The 11,972-nt window shown below is 41.9% G+C and overlaps 1 protein-coding gene across 2 annotated transcripts in view; it reads right to left on the minus strand.

The window, feature by feature from the left end:
• The window catches only part of GAR1 (GAR1 ribonucleoprotein), a 32,472-nt gene extending 20,978 nt beyond the window's left edge, over positions 1–11,494 (minus strand). Inside the window, exons 1-5 of one of the 2 annotated variants that reach the window (XM_082254533.1) lie at positions 11,426–11,494; positions 7,044–7,264; positions 4,853–5,007; positions 2,613–2,672; positions 202–352 (exon numbers count right to left, since the gene is read on the minus strand). In XM_082254533.1, coding sequence (XP_082110659.1) covers positions 202–352; positions 2,613–2,672; positions 4,853–5,007; positions 7,044–7,263 — 586 coding nt within the window. In that variant the 5' untranslated portion in view covers position 7,264; positions 11,426–11,494. The remainder of the gene's footprint in view (positions 1–201; positions 353–2,612; positions 2,673–4,852; positions 5,008–7,043; positions 7,265–11,425) is intronic. The other variant, XM_082254534.1, reaches the window with a different exon arrangement.
• Positions 11,495–11,972: the final 478 nt, after the last annotated feature.

Genomic DNA, 11,972 nt, shown 5'->3' on the forward strand with positions numbered 1-11,972 from the left:
AAAGGGCAGCATCTGGCCCCCTGGCTGCAGTTTGGAGAACACTCACAGAGTGATACTGCTTTGTGTGTAAAGGCAACTAGCATTTCCACCTGATGGTGAAATACAATACAATATGAACATGCGCTATTTCACTATACCCTTTTACCCTTTGTACACTGTAGGCTTTTAGAAATACACATCACAAAAATTTTGAATACAAACCTCCTCCTCTTCCTCCTCCTCCTCGGAAACCTCTGCCACGTCCACCCCCTCTTCCTCCTCCACGACCACCCCCACGTGGAGGACCCTTTTCACCAGGTGGCCTAGGAAGGAACCTCTGCAGTGGAAGTAGCTTTGCTGGGTCTATATAAAACTGAGGGGGGGGGGGGGGGGAGAACAGATTTTAATTTGTTTTTATTTCAAATTAAAAAAAAATATATAAAAAACACATACATTGTAAAACATTATACTATAGCAATAATATCAATTGAATTTTCAGCCCTTTGAAACCCAACTGAAGCCACTTTCTTTTTTTGGATGGAGCGGTAGAGAATTAGTCATGTATAATACGGTTCATGTCCCTTTCGCTTTACCTCCTGTCCCACAAACACTATAATACACATGCTTAAACGAAAAGGATGAGCCAGCAACTCCAAAGTCCATGCAAACTACTTTATTAATGCATAAAAGTGAGCATAAAAGGGGCTTACGCATTTTCGGCAGAAAAGCCTTGGTCGTTGCACCATATACATGCTATACCAGGGACAGGAGGTTTAGGAGAAATCACCCCAAGATGGACAGAGACCGCAATAAAACCACCTGACAGGCGTTGCCTTATTCACGCCGTCCAAAATTAAAGCCTTACCAAGGTACTTTGGCTTGGTATTGCTCATTTTAGATGGCTTTCATGGGAAAGCGATGCAGGGAGCCTGGGACCACCGTAAATGTGTAAGAATGGATAACAAGAGGAGTTTGGAGAATGTCCATTCACCAATATTCTTTGCGACTAACGAACCCAGAAGCAACAAACAATTTTCACTTACAGAGTCAGGCTTTGAATTTCTTCTCAGCTGCTGTAACCAGGAAAAGAAGCTAATCAGGCACGATCAGATGCAGTGAATAGCAGAGGTGAAATTAGGGGTCTAATAGACCCCACATGTCTCTAATAAGAGGACCTGCCACTTGCCCATGCTATTACATAGGGGGTTGCAGCCTCCTTGTTAGTAATAGATCTAGGACCATCTTTTACAGTTAAAGCGTAATTCCAGTCAAATTCTAAGGCTAAATCTACTTTCACCCCCATTCTAAGAATATTCCATCTACGCTGTAAAAGAAAACATTCCTATACTTTTCTATTTTGAAACTGTTTTGGTTCGGTCATATTAACGTGTCCCAGCACCAGATTCAGTGTAGAGGAGAGGCAGCAGCAATGGTTGCAGAGCCTGGACAACGACATCACCTATAGGCATACTATTGGACAGTCGTTCTCCGCTCCCTCCGGTGCTAGAAGCCAGTCATGTGACCCAGAGCGGCAAGTTTAGACATCTTTTCTTTTACAGGATCGATAGAAGGGGAGTGGGAGTAGGTTTAACCTTAGTTAGAATTTGAATGGAATTACACTAACTCCAAAATTGATAACGTGTAAAGGTTTTTTAGTGTGGCCTATAGATAGATTTGATTACCACAGTATTCATTTCATGGGTATGTGCAATTTTAAGGCTTGAGATGTTGTTTGGTATCCGTTTACTCAACACTCCCCACCTTTTATATTTTACCAAATATTTGGCATTACATTGTGTATGCATGCACTAAAATCCATTTTAGTCCCCGTTCACACTAGGGCGACCTGTGAGGCGACCTGGTCGCCTCACAGGTCGCCTCCCATAGGGAAGCTGCGGACCCGTTCTAATAGGAGCTACACAAGTCGCTCCGACTTAGAAAAAGGGTCCGGAGCTTCTTTGGGGCGACCAGGAGGCGCCCGCCATAGACTTCAATGTTATGAAGTCCGTGGCGGCCGCTCCGAGGTCGCGGCGCGCTGCTCGCACCGCGACCTCCGAGGTCGCGGTGCGAAGTAGCGTCGGCTCTATGTGAACGGGGCCTAAGTGTACTTTTTCTTGAAACTATAACAGTTACACAAATATCTTGCAACATAAAAAAACTGCAACTGTTCCCATTTTATGCTACAGAGCATCTGATGTCAATAAGCTTAAGTGTTTGGGGGATTAAAGTGTTTGCACCTCCTAAATGGATTAGATATAGCAACGGGAGTCATTGCAAGGAGTGGAGGACGGGTCTGAGCACCATCCTGTGTGTATTATGGACACAAAGAGCAGGGATCAGGAGCAAGCACACACGAGTGCCCCTATAGCAACTGGCTTGCTATGGGGGCACTTGGCAGGGGGTGGAGCCAGTAGTGTCAGCAGGGGATCCCAAAAAAGGAGGATAGGGGCTGCTTTGTACAAAACTATTGTGCAGAGCAGGCAAGTATGTTTGTTATTTTAATTATAATAAAAATAAGCAAGCCAAGCTTTACAAATAACTTTGAATTCATTTTCTATATTTAAAAAAAAAAAAAAAAAAAAGAAAATAGGGATTTTACCAAAGTATTTTAAAGCAAATTAAAGAACAATTACCTTTTGCAACTTCTTAAATGATGATGCTTTCATGTTTTCAGATAATTTTACAGAAAAATACTGAAATAAATCATTAAGGAATATAGAAATGTGTATTAAACCCAAACTTAAAGCTGAACTCTAAAGGGGAAAAAATGCCCTTGCAGTATGACCCCCCCCCCCCCTCCCAAACAAGTTTACTTACCCGAATATCCACTTCCACAGGCTCCCTCCATGCTGCAAGACTGGAGCTGCAGTCTTTTCATGAGTGGCAGGCACTGTGACGTCATCAAATACAAACAGATGGCCAACAACCCTGCACAGTACAAGAGGAAGCTGAAGGACTGCCCATAGGTTGGAGCATTAGGGAGATAATTTGAGCACCAGCTGCCAACGAATGAGGACAGTAAAAGTGCTTCTCATGGACACCCTAGGCATAAATAAGTATTTAACACTTGCTATTAACTAGATTTAACTTTACCTTTATGCAACTTCATTTGTGTAACCTTTTCTGAATGATTGTAAATGGTTTCCTCATTTGATCTTTCCAATCTGAGGGACAAATATACAATCACATTCATTCATATGAAATGCAATGAGTTTCCTCTTACCTCCATTGCAGAGATAGTCCCTTGTTTCACTCTGTGCTGCAGTGAGAGCCGTTTCTGTTTCAACACTGGAAAGGTCTAATTTCGGTTAGCTGTGTCAGCAAACTGATTTTGAAACACCTGCCACCAATCAATTTATTCCTACCTCCATATAATTTTATTTTGGTAATCACTTTTGAACCACTATGTATACTTGATATCTTTTTTTTTTCCCTGAGGGGACACCTATACTGGTCTTGTATATGAAATGCAATGGGGTTCCGGTCTCTTTATTGCAGACAGACTTTTTTGCTCCTCACTACCTGTTTTGCATTGATAGCTGCTTTTAGTTTTAATATTGATTAAAACATTAAATGATTGCAATCTCAGTCTGCTGCCATATAATCATCCATCCATTTACAGATACCCTTTTCTATGTATGTACAACACCTACCTACAAAAGCCACTAGCCATTTTCAAAAAAACCTACTTAAAGCTTTATGCTTCAATTTGAGTTATGTGATCCTCATTGACATACTTTATTGACTATTTTGAAACACCTTTTTCAGTTTTCTTTGGGTGCAGCTGCAGTTTCTCGCCTCTCCTCACACACTGTACCAATCATTGTGTACAGTGTGGGAGAGGAGAGGAGAGAAATGAACGGGACATGCGCCAGTTTGTTGACTAGTGATCGCTCAGTCATTGGACAGAGCGATTACATGGTAAAGGACTGCTGTCATTGGCCCTTTACCACGATCCATGATGCGTCGGATACCCAGGACCCGGCGAGCATGGACACTTCCACGTGCATGCCCCAGGGGGAGCGCGGGAAACGCGATTCTGGAAAGATGTCATAGTACATCCTTCCAGAATAAGCCGATTGCGCTGTAGCTGTGATTCGGCTAGGTCCCAGTTGGCAAGTGGTTAAAATGTATACATTTTTATGTGAAAAACAAAAACCTTCTTGAACCTTTAAAGTCCCACCCCATGGGGGAATTCTAATTCTTGGCAAAGATCTACTCATATCACACAGCTGTGGGGGTGACTAGTGAGAACTGTGATAATCCATTAAAGAGGCACTGTCACCTTGACCATACAGGGCTAAGGAGAGTGTCTTTGTAAGGGTCACTATACACGTTATAGTCTGACCATACAACCTCTGTACAATCAAACATGGATCTACCACAACTATGTAATATGAAGACCTAATAATCTATCCAATTAATTTGTATCCAGTCAGGTAGGCCCTTGTACTACCTACTTGCTTGTAGATCTGAAGGAGATTATACAGTCGATTGTAACGTAGTGAGCTTAAAGGGCCCGACACTCCCTTTGTCAGCACTGCCTCACAGCAGCAATTCACTGCTCGTCCCGAGGACTGTCACATGGGGAGGTGGGGACATGCTCCTCCATGTCTGGAGGAATCGGGTATTAGGGATGGCTGTAACAAGGGAAAAACGAGCAAGGGGACCCCAGCTCAATGAGCATAATAGGGTCAGGAGAGGCCCTTTAGAAAGACATGGGCAAGGTGACAATGTTTCTTCAAAAACAGACTGAACTGATCATGGATAAAAATATTTTTCTACTGTACAAAAAAAAAATCACTCTCACATTAAGTCAGGGATCTAGATGCTATTTTCGCACTCAGATTTATAACAATTGTAAAAAGGATACAAAGTCTCTCAGCTGCCCAAATATTTCATCCACTTTTCCTATCTGCTCTTTGTTTTGAAGGTAAATGGGGGCATTAAAATAAGGTACTTTGTTTTCTTCTGTTGTACATTTACACACAACATCGTCTTCACAAGGATGCATGAACTCTCCAACCTCTGCAACAAGAAAATTATTAGTTTCATAGTAATTGCACACAGACGGAAAGAGAATAATCAGCCATTAAGGAGATGTCTTCTCAGACATTTAAAAAGGCCCAATTCAGGTTTTACCAGCAATAGTTTAGACACAAGTCCTGTCTGGAAAACAGCTATAGCAGGCCTCGACAAACCCTGGGCGCCTGGGGCGACTAGAATTAGCGACCTGGCGCCTAGGGGGGCCCTGCAGGAGGTGTCCTGTCCCTTTTGCGCCCCCACCTTCTTTCCCGAGTGCACGGACTTCCACGCCGTCCATAAATTGAGGCCCCGGCTTTTCGGCCTTCTTCTGTGAGATGAGAGGTTAGGGGAACTGGCGCCCTCTTGTGGTGGCCGGGAGTAATGCATGTTCTCAATGCCTTCCCTCTCATCTGCTCTTTGGAAGGAGATGGGAAGTTTTTGCAGGCTTCATCTCTCTGTCCAGTTACCTTTGCTTAAAGGTAAGTGGACAGGGAGTGTGGTTATTATTAATTTATTTTTTAAATTAAAAAAAAAAAAAAATTCTTTTTTTTTTTTTAATTATTAAAAAAAATAAAACATCTTTTTTAGGGATGCACCGAAATGAAATTCTTGGCCGAAGCCAAATAATAATGAAATGCTTGGCCGAAGGCCGAATACCGAACGCGGTTTTTTGCATTTTTTCCATTTATTTTGCCATGTCCCTTAGCATAAAATAAGGGGCACGCTGATGGGCACATTTTATGTTAGGGGGCACGCTGATGGGCACATTTTATGTTAGGGGGCACACTGATGGGCACATTTTATGTTAGGTGGCACGCTGATGGGCAAAACAAAACATTTAAATCAGCGTTGCTCTTAACATAAAATATGCCCATTAGCGTGCCCCTTAAAATAAAATATGCCCATCAGAGTGCCCCTTAACATAAAATATGCTCATCAGAGTGCCCCTTAACATAAAATATGCTCATCAGCATGTCCCTTAGCATAAAATAAGGGGCACGCTGATGGCCACATTTTATGTCAAGGGAGCACTCTGTTGGGCACATTTTTTTTCTTTTTTTTTTATTAAGGGGCACTTTATAGGGCACTCTAATGTAATGAGCATGGCAAGTGGCAACAACATATGGCAGTCTGCACACTAATGCTTGTGCAGCTACCGTATTCTCCCCCAAATGTGCTCAGCTCCACATACCTGAACTGCAGCCAGAGCCAAAAGCCGCGAACAGGGGGGCGGGGCGTGCACATAGTGTCACGCTCGCTGGACCTAGTGTGAAGGAGCCGCAGTCAGGAGCAGGGGGCGGGACGCGCACATGACGTCACACCCCCTACTCGCGGCCGGACAGGACACCGGCGGCGTGTGAGAAGGGAGCCGGGAGCCGCAATGAGGAAGGGGAGCGGTCCGGGCGGAAGCTGACATTGTTCGGCACAAAATTATTCGGCCTTTTGACTTATTCGGCCGAACACCGAAAGTGCTATTTTCTCTATTTTCGGCTGAATAGTGTTCGGCCGCCGAATATTCGGTGCATCCCTAATCTTTTTTTCAATTCTTATTATTAAAAAAAATTATATTATAATATATACACATATATACATATACACGTGTGTGTGTGTGTAATCTTTTTTTTTTTTTTTTTTTCTCTCTCTCATCGCCGTGCCACAGCCGAAGGCCCCTTTCACACTGGCTGTCTGATCGGGTCCGCCTGTCAGTTTTTCAGACAGACCTGATCGGACCCTTCATTCTCCAAAAACAGCTGGATGGTGGTTCTATTTTCTATCCATCCCGTGGATCGGATCAGATGGCGGCATCGGATGGAAAGAGACGGTCTGTTTCCATCCAATTGCGCTATAGAGTAGAGTGGGGTTCTAGTCGTATTTATGTGTAAATTTAGTATCAGTTTTATTAAATAAAGCTTGGTTGTTAGTTTAAAAAAAAAAAAAAAAAAAAAAAAAACTGGCTCCCAACTTTTTTAGCTGGCTCCTAGATTTCAGGCAAATTTGTCAAGCCCTGGCTATAGTACTGTACTTAAAATACAACATACCGACAACACTCTCAGGTGGTCCCTGGTCATAGCCTCTGTTAAAACCTCCACGTCCACCGAAACCTCCACGTCCACCTCCACCGAAACCTCCACGTCCACCAAAACCTCCACCACCGCCTCTTCCAAATCCCCCTCTTCCACCTCCACCACGTCCTCCTCCCCCTCTTCCACCCCAACTGCCACCTCCTCCACGATTAAAGCCTCCTCGTCCTTGGGACATCCTGAACAGAAAAACAGTAAATTCAATGAGTGAACACTATGACATGGAAAAGCCTGTATCCAATTCACATTTTTTTTTTTTTATACAAATAGTTCATTAGAATCATTAGCCAAAATAGATTTTTTATTTTTTTTTTTTTAGATTGAAGTAGGGAGTATGGAAAAGCCTGTATCCAATTCACATTTTTTTTTTTTTTTTTTTATACAAATAGTTCATTAGAATCATTAGCCAAAATAGATTTTTTTTTTTTTTTTTTTTAGATTGAAGTAGGGAGAGGTTTTAATTCTGGTCAGGGGATATTTTGCTTTGATGGAGATGCTTGGCAGCCCGGTAGCTGTACTTTTATATGGAAAGCTTAGGTTTATGCAGACAGAATATATATCCTAACATACACAGCATCCACAATCACCCTCCCTCTGCAGACAACCAAAGAGCTGGGAGATTAATTAGGCCGGCCATACACATTAACCACTTGAAGACCAGGTCTTTTTCTAACATTTTTTTTGCTAGAAAATTACTTAGAAGCCCCACACATTTTTTAGCAGAGGCCCTAGAAAATAAAATAGTGGGATTTTCAATTTATGTCACACAATATCTGCGCAAATTTTTTTTTTTTAATAACACACTTTAATGAATTTAAATGCACACAAAAAATAGGATACCCATTTCTTTGGGAACACATAAAAGATGGTGTTACGCCATCTAACAGGTCATTCTTTAAAATTGAAGATACCAAAAAGAAACAAATCACCGATGTGAAAGCAGCCAGCTGAGCCGGATGGATCCCAAGCAACTGTGGCAGTCCTGCAGGAATGGGTGCTCACCAAGGTCCGCAACCTGAGAAGTCCATGCGAGTAGAAAAGAAAGTGGCACTTCCAGACCCAGGAACTTGGAAACTTGAGTTTTATTCTTCAAATCAAAGGTACAACATCAGACAGGAACACAAGACAAACTGGACAGCAGACGCGTTTCACACCTTGTGCTTATTCATTGCTTAGCATGAATGAATGAATGAAACGTGTCTGCTGTCCAGTTTGTCTTGTGTTCCTGTCTGATGTTGTACCTTTGATCTGAAGAATAAAACTCAAGTTTCCAAGTTCCTGGGTCTGAAAGTGCCACTTTCTTTTCTACTTACATATTCTTTAAAATTGTGCATGCTCGTGGAATGGCAACAAATTACATCACCACAGGTGATGCTTTAAAAGCCTTTACAGGTTACCAGTTGAGAGGTACACAGGAGGTCTGCTGCTAGAATTATTGCTCTTGTTTTGAAGTTCGTGGCAATACCTCACATATGTTGTGTGATCGCCATTTAGGTTACTGTGCGGGACCAACGCCTGTGTTTTTATTTGCACAAAAGCACAGGGGGATGAGGGCGGTTTAAATATTTCTTATTTTTACAGTTTCTTTAAAAAAAAAGTTTTTTTTTTGTGATCACTTTTATTGCTGTCACAAGGAATTTAGAGATTCCTTGTGATGGCAATAGGCAGCGACAAGTACTCTTTATGGAGAAATCTGGGGTTTATTAGACCCAAGATGTCTCCTCTGCCCTTACAAGCATCTGTTTGCACCAAGATTGGTGGTCTTCAAATGCTTTACTAAATTTAAAAATGGCACCATTTACATTAGGTAAATCAGAAGTGACAAAACTGCTAGTCGTTTCCAGGTTCCTATACTACAGAGATACCACAGAGATCAACGGGGACCTTCTGTCAGAACGGGAGATCCCAGAGAGGTACCAAATGATGTACATGATTGGGCTTTAAGTGGGTAAAAGACGTGTTTCAAAAGGTGAACCTGTTACTGTGCTCAGTCCCAGAGGAAGGGAGGATGGATGTGCAGCTATACTAAGTGTCTGCAGAAGCCTGACATTGCACCCGTGACCCGCTGATAGCGGGTACTATGCTTTGCAGGACGCAGTATTAAAAAAAAAAAAAAAAAAAGTAATCGTTTTACCTGCAAAATCATGTTTATTTTTTACAAAAGGTGAACTTCTCTTTAAGGCTCCATTCACACATTGGCATCTCAGGTTGTGGGCAGAATTGCCGTGATTCTGACCATGATCCTGAATCATTACAATTTTTTGGGGATGACGCAGCACAGATGGAGGGCAGCTACTGTATTCTGTCAGAACACCCAAACCGTGACGGTATCTAGTTGGGCGAAGTCACTGTTCGGCAAAGTCAAAATTTCCCATTTGGCTCCATTTTTAAATCAAAGTTTGTCCAGCAAGGTACTTGTGACATAGCCACTCATATCTAAAATTTCAACTGATTTGGTACAATTCAAGTTGTGTATGGCCAGCATTAGACTGAGCACTCGGGTATCCTCTGAGAGGTTTCTTTTTCATAGTGTTGGTGGCCTATTGTAAGCGCTCACAAGCGCTTAAACATCTTTCAACATTAACAGCATGTCAGGGTAGGGTGTTTTTTGTTGATCAAAGCAGAAATCCATTTAGTCAATGTGCATATAGAGTAAGGGAAGTCACTGCTCTTTATTAGGTGTATGGGGATCCCCTCATGAAGTACATAAAACACCAAGCTACCCCATTTCTACTACTTTACCATTAATCTATACCAGGTTCTCTCAACCAGGGTTCCTCCTGAGGTTGCTAGGGGTTCCTTAAGCAATGGGCAATTTCTGCCTCTCTGCTAAGTTCCCATTGACACCATTGTTCTTTTTAGCTATCTGTAAGGGGGGTAATTATTCCCAATGACAACAAGAGTAAGGAGCATTCTTCCCGCTGACTGTCACACTAATGTGTCATGAGTTGTAGATTTTTAATTTTTAGCAGGGGTTCCCCGAGACAAAAATTTTATTTCAAGGGTTCCTCTGTTGAAAAGGTTGAGAAAGGCTGATCTATAACTACAGGCAAACTTTTTTTCTTTTTCAGTTCTGAATATAGTTTAATGGTATTAGAACATATGTCAGCCTTTGATGCGGTCTGTGCCTCATTAGGGCTTGCCCATATAAGCAGCTGCACTCCCTCACCCCCCAAAAATTGATCTGCAGTGGAATGCTTATCAGAGAGTGTTTGACAGGTGCTGAGAAGCATCACCCCCTTACTTCCTGCTTTAAACCTCAAAATACTGAACAACCGCGCTCCAAACGTGTGCATTGCATGCAGTTGCAACAGGGCCCTATTTATTTGAATGGGTCATGCTCAGTACTTTTGCTGCAGCATAGGTAAAGCCATGAGCAACTAGATTTCTGTGCTTAGATGGAGCTCAACAGGCTGCTTTTACCACCCCCGGATGAAAGAAAATCCCAAGCTTTGAGTTATCCCCTGAAGGGAAAGAGTAGAAATCTTCCATGGGGAACATTAGATCTAGTTACAAACTCCCTCACTTTGGAGAGATCTCTAACTTCCTGTTTTAGCTATGGGACAGGAAGTGAAATCTCCACCATGGGACACAGATGGCAAAAAAAAACTGACAGAAGTTAGTTTTAATCCTCCCTGAGGGCCAGCTCAAACCATAAAAAGGTGTGCTTAAACACGTGCATTTTTCGACAGCCAATTCCATTCAATGGTCTGCTAAACACATAGGAAGGAACAAAAAGTATGGCTAGCATTTTTAGAAATGGTGCAGTACCATGTGTTATGGTGGTCAGGAAGCACTCACGTTTACAAGATGCGTGGGTACCAATAGAGAATTAATGGCACCCACACGCATCTGCAGAGGGTAGTGCGGTGTCTGTACTGCAAACGGTGTGATCTGGCCCTTGCTTTATTTAAACAAAAAAAAAAAAAAGTTACCTTTAGTTCTACTTTTAAAAAGTTTTTAAAGTTTTTTTTTTTTTTTTTTTTTGCTAGCACTCAGGTCACTGAGATGTTATATTTAGGTACTATTGTTTTCTTCACCTTAGAAAGTGGTGCAAACTTGGCACTGCACACCTAGACCATTTATTTTCAATATTAGAATAAAAATAAAATAAATAAAAACATATTAGGATAAAATAACAATGTAATTGTATTAGACTCAGGGAAAAGAAAAACGCGCCCGTAAAAAATGTTCTCGAGAGATATATAGCTAAGCAGAAATCCAACTAGGATGAAGACGCTTGGCCAGCTGGTAGCTGTAGTTCACCGATATACGGATCGCTAAAATTTAATTTTAAATCTCGGTTATGCAACCGAAACATAATATATTTCCTAACATACCTGACTACTCGAGTCCCAGTCCGCAGTCACCCTCCCTCAGCCGACACGTGGTGGTCCTGGAATCACACATCCGGCACACACTGATTGCGTCATCAGACAGGAAAAAAAAAACCATCACAAAACTTTATTGAAACTGCGTTCTCGATAAGCGTGTATAAAGTGTGTGCCTATAGGCTTGGTCAATTTGCTGCAGCATATTCGTGTGTTACTGTGATACATTTTTTTAAATAAAGGACAATTCCAGCAAGACAAAAAAGTTTATTCTCGTTTTGAGTAGCTGTGAAAAAGTCCAACTCAATCCTTAACCTGCTCACCCTGCAGTTATTTTTATATAAATAAATGTATACATGCATCTGTTTATTGTATGGGTATCATAGGACAGGACGGGAGAAAGTTTCCTAAGTGAAATCACAGTAATATAAAATATGCAGAATTTTCAAGGCTAGACATTTTACAGTATGGAAAAAGGTCCATGTTCTGTAATGACAAGGCTTAAAGGAGAAGTACAGCCAAAGCTCATTTGTACTCAAGCGAGCGCACACCCTGA

The sequence above is a fragment of the Pelophylax lessonae genome (assembly GCF_965119305.1).
Source record: "Pelophylax lessonae genome assembly, chromosome: 1".
In the NCBI taxonomy this organism is placed as follows: Eukaryota; Metazoa; Chordata; class Amphibia; order Anura; family Ranidae; genus Pelophylax; species Pelophylax lessonae.